The sequence below is a fragment of the Otolemur garnettii genome, unplaced genomic scaffold, assembly GCF_000181295.1.
Source record: "Otolemur garnettii isolate 467f Iridium unplaced genomic scaffold, OtoGar3 scaffold00031, whole genome shotgun sequence".
Taxonomy (NCBI): domain Eukaryota; kingdom Metazoa; phylum Chordata; class Mammalia; order Primates; family Galagidae; genus Otolemur; species Otolemur garnettii.
Window position 1 is genome coordinate 4,871,902 of NW_003852426.1, and position 9,061 is coordinate 4,880,962.

Here is a 9,061-nt window from a genome sequence, read left to right on the forward strand (position 1 = left end):
AAAAAAAAAAAAAAAAAGAAATAGACACCTGACAGCACGGGGCCCCTCCCCCAGGGGCCCTCCCTCACCCTCTCTGTTCTGAGGCTCCTGACCTCCCTCCCCAAAGCTCAATCTTTTTGCTTCTGTAAACAGCTTTTAAGTTTCTTGCCTAGCCTCTCATTTCTATCAGTTTAATTATTGAGAAGGCCTCTTGTCGCCAGCCGGGAACATTAACACCATTAAAAGGGACCTAGGGAATGCAGACCACAGCAGGCTGGCTCCCCCTCCTTTCTCTTTCCTTCTCCACTCCCCAGGCCTCTATATTCTAGTCCTGTCTCACTCTCTTGCAGGCTGGGGGACTCCGGACCTTATCCCTGCCCACTTTACCCAGTGACCTGAGGAGGCACAGACCAAACTGAGATACACTGTGTTCATATTTGAGCAGACAGACAGAGGATAAGAAGCACCATGGAAGGGACTTTGGCCCCAGGCCCCTAGTGCCACCTGGCCCTCCTGATCCTGGGAGAGGTCAGCATAGAAATTACAGCCCACTTCCTTGTCTAGGGCACTGAGTGCCTCATCCCAAGAACACACTTAAGAGACCTAACTGCTGAGAGTGGCCATTCTTTGTGCTTCTGCCACGTGCCAAGTGACAGACACCTCTCAGCTCCCTATAAAGTGTACACTCTCCCCTATGGAAGATGGGGAAGAGGACCCTCACTGAGGTCACAGTTCCAAGCGTGGGACCAGGCTATTTTACCATCTTTCTAAAAGACCCGGAGTCACAAAAGGTATTTAATAGAAAATTCAAATAAAAATAATACAGCAGCATCACCCACAGTGTAGCATTCCCAGAGGCTGGAGGTCTGTGCCCCACCCTATAGGCTGACAAGGAGCCTAAGGCTTGTTCCTTCCACTGGATGGCCCAGGCTACCTCAGCTTCCAGGCCTGGGCCAGGCAGTTGAAGTGATGACTCAGCTGGCCTGACCCATCACCAGGCCCTGCCTGGGCCAGCCCAGCCCAACTCCTCCTCCTCTCCTCTGGTCTCCCCTCCTCACTGACTACCCATTTCCAAGGCGTCCCTCCTGCCTGCTCCTGAATTATGTCCAGGAGCAACATGGCCCCCAGAGGTTCTTCAAACTGTCTATTGCAAGAGCAAAATTTTTTTCCAGTCCTTGCTATATCTTAAAACTAAATACAAATTTTGCAGTCTTCATAATACACCCATTTGTTTTAAAATTAAAATCTTGTTTTCATCCAGATCATCAAGTAAAACTACAACAAGAAAAGGTGCATATTCCAGGTCCAAGGGCACACCAGGGATGCAGGGATGGCTATGTACACAGGTGGGGCACAGGTGGGGCACAGGCAATCTCAGGTCTATGTCCTGCCCGCCCAGACACTGTGACAACATGGCTCTAGTCTCTCCTTTCTTGCCACCACCAGTTTCCTCGCCTCCATGCCCAGTGCTGGGACCTTCCTCTCCCTTCATCCTCACTTCTCCCCTCCCAGTCGAAGAGATGCCTCAAGACCTGATGTATCATGGGAGATGGGCTAATGGCTTCCAGAAAGGGCCCACCCCAGAGGGATGCCTCAGCTCTTCCCACCCTGTATGGTACCAGCAGCCTCTCTCAGTCCACTCCCTAACTCTGGAGACTTTGAGGAGAAATGGGTCAGCCCCAAAGGTTGACAATGTAACACCAGGGTGAGGAAAGGACCAGGTGGCTTCCTTCCAGCCCCTTCCTCTTCCCTCTCCTCATTCTCTATACACACACACACACACACACGCATACAAACATGCACAAACACACACACACACACACACACACACAGAGCAAACAAGGCAGGCTCCAAGAGAGAAGCGGGCACATAATTATTGGTAAAATGCTTGTAATGTTTTTCTCTCTACCCGGTTGTTTTAGCAGCTTAGCGAAGCACTTGGCTCCAATTGAATTGCAAATCAGCAGCTCTTGCCCCAGGAAGAGAGAAAGAGAGGCGGCGAGGAGGGGGCAGGGAGGGATTCCAGAAAGAAAAGGAGAAAGGTGTGCGAGGGAGAAGGGCAGAGGAAGGGAACAGAGGGAAGCTTGGTGCAGGGCCCAGGACACCAAAACTGGGACTGCCTACTCCCTCTGAGACTCAGTTTTTCTCTCCTCACCTGCATTCTCTGAGACTCAGTGCCCCACCTCTAACCAAAACATAAGGACACTTTCTTTATTATAAGGACATAATCTTGGGTGGGGTGGGAGGGCCACGACAGGCTTCTTCAACTAACCAGAAGAAAAACATACATGTCTTGGGAATTTCAATGATTTGAAAACAATGTCAAAACAAGTCTTGCTTTTTTTTTTCTCTGTGGCAATCTCCAATACTCATACTTTCATTCTTTTTATCTGTCTGTCTGCCTTTCTGTCCATCCACCTGTCCATCTTTTTACCTGTCTGTCTGTCTTTTTGTCCATCCACCTGTCCATCATTTGGGCTAATTTCTCCGGGTTCCTTCCCTCACCCTAGCCTCTCCTCCTCCCTCTGTCATTCCCCAGTACTTCCTAGTCCCTCTGGTCCAGAACTCCCTGGAGGGGGTGCAGCGGCAGAGCTCTCAGAGGCAGAAGCTGTTTCAGCACCACAGTCAGCGCCACCAAGCTGGGTCCCTCCCCAACGCCTTCGTGCCACAGGGCAATACTGGAATGTCTATTTAAAGGCAAAACCGCCCCTTGGAGTCAGGAAGGGAAGAGGACACACGGGGCAACCAGCCACACATGGCCCACTGGGGTGTGAGGGGCTGAAGCTATTGGGGGAAGAGCACCATGGGGGCCAACCAGCCAGGCACTGACCTTGAAGAGGCGAAGGATGTTAGCCACCATGATGGAGACTGAGCTCCCTGAAGCACCTATGACACCCACCACGCGTTCAGGTTTGGTAATGATGGGTGGGCCGCCACTCCCACAGCGGACCTCCGTGCCATCCTTCTCGATGAGCGCCTGCACAAAGGTCAGTGACTGCTCGAGGGCATGGGTATCCCTGGAGCAGGTGTCCAGAATGCGGGCGCCCAGCGTGATGTTGGGCAGCAGGTCCGGGTCATTGTTGATGCGATCCAGAGCAAAAAGCATGGCCTCCAGTCGGTGGATGCCCTTCTCCTTCTTAAGTTCTCCGCAGGCCTTGCCCTCTGAGCCCCGGCCATGTACTGGGAACAGGCCTCCCAGTGTAATGTCCCCATCTATGCGGATAGAATTCATGTGGGGGTGGCCCTTGGGCTTCCCCAGGGACGAAGGCACCCAGGGGCCGTAGAGGCTGAGGAGCAGGCAAAGGGGCAGCCGGGCCCACCACCAGCCCAAGCCTCTCTTCTCAGGCATCTCGGAAATCCCTAGAGACCCATGAATGGCAGGCCCCACTCCTAGCCCTGACAGGCCCCTGGCCCCACGGCCTGGGCAAGCATGGGCAGGGCGGCTTCAGCAGCAGGGTGGTTGAAGGTGGCCAGCAGCGTGGACCACACTGCTGCTCTCTCCCACCTCCTCGACAGTTGCTGGCACAGTCCAGGCCCACGAAAGCAGGCAGTGGCTGGGGTTGCAGGAAAGCTCTGATTCTCGTCCCCTCTTGCAGGCCTGTTCTTGGTAGATGGCTGTGGAAAGGGAAGAGTGCTCCTAGCCTGGCGTATCTTGGCATCAAGGAGAAAACAGCTCCAATCCTCTCCTCCTACCAACCTTAGAAGGGGGGGGGAGAGAGAGAGAGAGAGAATATCAAACAGAAGCCCAAAGAAGACATTAGCTATTCTGATCTCTCATCAGGAGCCTGAGAGGAGATGCTGGATGTTATCGCCAAAGACTCCATAAATCTCCTGAACTTGGTTTCCTCTCGGCTGTTGCTCAACCCTGGTTTAAATAGGAGAGCTTAAGGGAGAAACTAGGTCATGTTTGAAGCTTCCTAAGGCCGGTCTGTGCCCACTGCCATCAGAAGCCTGGGCATGAGAGTGTACTCCCCAGCATCAGCTTTGCACTGGCTTGGGAAGCAGAATGGCCTTCCTCGACTCACCCACAAGAAGAAGCAGCAAGACACCAGTCTTGCCAGGCCCAGTCCCATTATAGATACGAGGGGATGGAGTCCCTGAGTCACACAGGGAGTGTGCGGTAGAATGACTACTAGAACTTCCCAGCTCCAGACTCAGGAAGGCAAACAAGACCCTGTGGAGAGAAATCATCCTGCTCTGTGCTGCCTGCTGTGAGCCAGGGTGGGCCCTGCTCCTCTGAAGGCTGAGAGGCCAGTGAGAAGCCATTGAGGCTCTGACTGTCCTCCCAAATCAGTACACAAGGTGGACCCTCCCCTTCCACATTTCCACCACAGGTGCAAAGCCACCCCAGGCAGAGAGGGTAAAGCTGGTGTTCCCTATGTGAGAAGCAAGCCTCCTTCTGCCACCACCCACTTTCTGACTGTCTTTATTCTATTTCTCCATTTCTCCTTCCTTCCCCCTCTACTTCCTCCCTCTGAGAGTGGGGCTCGGGTTACGGCCTGAGCTACTGCACATTATTAAGATCATCATCATTATTGTTGTTGTTGTGATTAAATATTTATATGCAAGGGTAGAGGAGAGAACGCCAGCTCTTCCTCATTCTCACTGCTAATTTGGGCTAATTTCCCCTGGGGTTCCTTCCCTCACCCCAGCCTCCCTGCTCAATGTCAGCAACCTACCTCCCCACCACTGAGGAGGCCACAGGAAGAAGGGCTAGAAGCTGAGTCAAGGCTTAGCTGGGTAGCAGACCCTAAGACCCCCTTCCCCCAGAGAGCTGTTATGAAGACCAAAAAGCCACTTGTCCATTATGTGCCTCAGTTTCCCTAAGCAGTTGGAAGAAGAGTTTGTGTTTAGATTGGGAAGTTTTCCCAGAGACATGGCGAGTCCATCAAGGCAGAGTGGTAGAGCTCATGCCTATAATCCTAGCACTCTGGGAGGCCAAGGTAGGTAGATTGCCTGAGCCCACAGGTTCCAGACCAGCCTGAGCAAGAAAGCAACCCTGTCCCTAAAAATAGCTGGGCATTGTGGTGGGTGCCTGTAGTCCCAGCTACTTGGGAGACTGAAGCAAGAGAACTGCTTGAGCACAAGAGTTTTAGGTTGCTGTGAGCTATAACACCACGGCACTCAACCCCAAAGGGACAAAGTGAGACTCTGTATCAAAAAAAAGAAAGAAAGAAAAGGCTGAGTGGTGGTCTCAGGGCCATCTCACCAGCATATGTCATATGTCATTGCCCCAACAGAGGCCCTGACTGCTCCTGTTCTGGGCTAAGGAGAAGAAAGGGGAGGGTACAGTATCCCAGAGTCTCGGCTTCTGGCCTTCTCTGGACTTCTGGGCCCTCACTTCACATCTCACCCCTTCATCAATATGCTCTCTTCATATTAGCTCCTCAGAAACCAAGAATATGGCTCCTAATTCTCCCTGGCCCCATTCTGCAGGTAAAACAGTGACCCAGAGACATCACATAACTCTCCCAAAGTCACAGGGCAAAGCAAGAAGCCAGCACCAGTCATACTGAGGGATCCCTAAGGAAGCCCACAGAAAGTTTCATAACACTATTATTTCCCCTGAAGCTAGAATCCAATGACCTAGGGCTGTGGCCAGTACCAGTGCTTTGGGGAAGGCTTCAGAGCTGTTAAGATGCAAGGAAGGGGCTATGCCTATATGGAGTCATCATTACTCACATCTCCATGTAAATAAGTTGATCAGATCTCTGTCCCACAAGGCTGTGGGGAGTGAGAGGACATGAGCTGTGAGTTGCTGATACCAGTACCAGGAAATTCAGAAAAGAGAAACTAGAGAAGTCACAGATAAATCTTCAAGACCTGCTACTGCCTTGGTGGAAGGGAGATACATCCCCTCTCTTTCTTAGTAAACTCTAAAAAGTGGGTGGGTTGGAATAAAACCCAGCCCGGGGTCACACTGGAAATATGCCCTTGGAAAGCATATTTTCAGTTGTCACCATGATGGGGGAGAGTCACTACTAGGCTGTGTGCAAGGCAGGAGTCAGAGAGGCTAATAGTCCTGCTGTGGGTGGGGGAGCCTGCAGAGGGACACGCTGTCTTGTCCAAGTGCCCCGTGGAGAGGTAACAGCAGATGACACCACCACTATGTGGCAGCCATTGTTCTGAGTGCTTTGCTTACATTTCTCCATGTAATCCTCACATCCCTCTCCATGAGCTCTGTAGTATTTTTATCCCTATCTCACAGATGAGGAAGCCAAGGCAGTGAGTGCTTACATGACACAGCCCGGGGACCCAGAGCTGGTGCAGGCTGCTCCTGCCCCTGGCCACTCCATTTCACTGGGGCAGACAATCTCTCAGGCACTGCCTGGTTCTAACATCCTGTGAGTTTGATTGGCCTCCATGAATTTCAAACGGAGGGATTTTTGGCATCGTGACAGGCTGTGTGCCAGGCTACAGCAGGGCAGATTCAGGCTGGGAGATCAATGCACAGCAGCTTTTGACAGTCAGGCCCTGCTCAGCCTTCCAGACCCTTCCTGAAGTCTCAATGTGGCTTCTCCTTGAGGCTTGAGCATGTCTGCGCTGAGCAGTGCACACACACACACACACACACACACACACTGAGGGAAGGACAGAGGCCAGGCAAAGAAGACCTCTAAAAGGAAGAAGACAAATGCCCACAGATTAGGACCAAGAGCTGCAGCCCCAGGCTGGCCACATCCCTCCAGGCTTCCCTCCCCAGGACTGGTCTTGGCCCCTGACCACGGGCCCCTCTCCACCCCTCAGTCCTATCAGGCCTGCCTTTTCTGGGCTTCTCCAAAGAGCTGGGAAAACCACTGTCTCTTTTAGCCTCCTCTCCTTCCTTTGATCATGGAACAGGAACAAGAGAAAAGTAAAAATACCCCATGAGTGAAAGAAGCCTCCCAGCACAGAGGCCAGGGGTAGGGGGATGGGAGGGTAGGAGGCAGGCTGAGGCTGCCTTCCCCACAGGGCCTACCTCTACCTGCAGAGCAAGTGGGGTGGGGAGGATATAGAGGGGATACTTCTCTGAAGTCCTTTCTCCAGTGCTCAGAAACTCCCCAAATTCCAAAATAGCCAGAAAGCTGAAATCTGGAACAGTTAGGAGCATCCTTCCCCAGGTAAAGTCACCAGGATGGCTGCAAGGTTCAAGCCAGAGTACCTGGCCCACCCAGGAGGGCCTCCCTCTGCCCTCCCCTCTACCCTCCCCATCTCTCTCCTCTCTTCTCCCACCTCTGTATCCCCTTCCCTCCCTGGTCCCTGCTAAATTCCTTGGCTCCAGGGGAGGGCAGAGCCAGGCACAGAGGGATGAAGACCCCAGAGGAGAAGGGATGAGGAACAGAGAGGAGATGCTGGGTCACCTACACACAGCAATAGCTCACAGGCAACAGCACTTTCCAGAACAGTCTCTCTAGTGAACATGGATGTGAGGGGAGCTGGGGGCCACTATAGGCTACCTTTATCCCCCAAACAGTCAGGATGGAGCTCCAGGGGGAGTCCTGATTCATCTCAGCTGAGGGCCTCTCTGATCACTGAGGGCTCCTGTGGAGAGACCCCCATAAATCCCTCCCCCCATGACCACTCCTAAGTCTGTTAACAAGCAGGACCTTCATGCTTTTCTAACTCTAGTCCTTCCCTCTGCAATCAGGGCCCAAGCCAGAAAGAACCACAAACCACAAAACAACAACCAGATCTGAAGAGAACTACTACGATTTACTAAACCCCCAATTATTTTTCATTGAGCTTCTTTTTATTCTTTCTAAACTAAGAAAATAGAACAAAGCCCAAACATGAGAATAAAAGGCAATGAATAAAAGAAACAACCTTGTACTTCATTCCCAGGGACTGGGACCAGAGCCAGAGCCACTGACTCCCACTTCTGACCCTCTGAGGGTCAGTTTCCAGTTTCCCAGTTTCCTGGGAGCTCTCAGACCTGTCCCCCCACAAGCTAGGCCTTCAGAGTCTGTCGAGGAGAGCCAGTTAGGGAGCACACTCCCCCCACTTCTCAGCCTACAGCCTTACCCATGTTCCCACCACCACATTTTCATCTCTATTCACCTTTGCCTCCTCAGGGCCCAGCCAAGCCCAGGTGCCCAGAAGTGCTCAGAAATGCTCCAGGAATTCTGAATGGCTGAGTGGAATCTGTTTTGAATCTCCTGAGCTATTTAGATGTCTCATTACCCACATCTCCTATCTTCCTGGAAGGAGGAAGGTGCAGCACCACTGCCCCTCAAGAGGAAACAGGTGAACAGGAAACAGGCCTCCCTCTACGGCCCTTCTGCATAGGTATGAGTTGTGAGACAGACTCTTCCCAAATGGACAGGGCCCAGACCCAGGAAGCAGTTTGTTGAAAGCCACCTATCCCATCTGTACCAGCAAGAAAGCCCAGTTTGATCTCCACCTACATGATTCCCAGTTCATGTGGAAAGGGAAAGACCCATTAGCTCCTCCCAGAATAGCTATCTCCCCAGGGGATTGTGTCCTATGCCAACGCTGCAGCCAGCCTAGCACTGTGCCTGATACCCTCAGCAAGTTTTGTGGAAGTGAGTACCTGGACAGGATGTGAGCTGAATGATTCATGGGCCTCTTATTCAAGTACTCTATTCCCATATTTATAGGACCCCTCTATAGACCCCTCTACTCCCTACAACAGTAATTCTAATGGTGTAATTTGGGGCATGACTTCAGGCAGGTAAACTAAGGATTGATTGGGCTATCAGGAGGTCTCTTGGAACCTTCAACCCACCCCAAGTTGGTCAACACTTATTCTACATAAAGAGCAGCCCTGCTCCCAGGCACTCCCCAGCGCAGTCAAGGAGGGCACGGTGGGGGGGCTGGTTCCCACCTCCATCCCTCTGCTCTGCTCCTGTATTACTCCAGTGCCACAGCCTTCCAGTCCAGAAACTCCAGGTACCAGTTCACAAGCTATCCCCTCCCTGTTCTGGCAAAACAATACATAGCAGGGCCTGATTCACTGTGCTGGGCCAGTGGTGGATGCACTGGAAGTATATGAGGAAGGAAAGAGAGGCTCAGCGCCTGTAGCTCAAGTGGCTAAGGCACCAGCCACATACACCTGAGGTGGCGGGTTCGAATCCCCAGCCCG

At 52.3% G+C, this 9,061-nt stretch overlaps 1 protein-coding gene across 3 annotated transcripts in view; it reads right to left on the bottom strand.

Annotated features, from left to right (window-relative positions):
* GRM4 (glutamate metabotropic receptor 4) overlaps positions 1-9,061 on the bottom strand; it is a 117,084-nt gene that overhangs the window by 100,860 nt on the left and 7,163 nt on the right. For all 3 annotated transcript variants that reach the window (XM_012804685.1, XM_012804683.1, XM_003789107.1), the window contains exon 2: positions 2,810-3,676. Coding sequence is in view for 2 of the 3 variants with exons in the window: in XM_012804683.1 (XP_012660137.1) it covers positions 2,810-3,328 (519 nt within the window). In the remaining variant the exon portion in view is untranslated. The remainder of the gene's footprint in view (positions 1-2,809; positions 3,677-9,061) is intronic.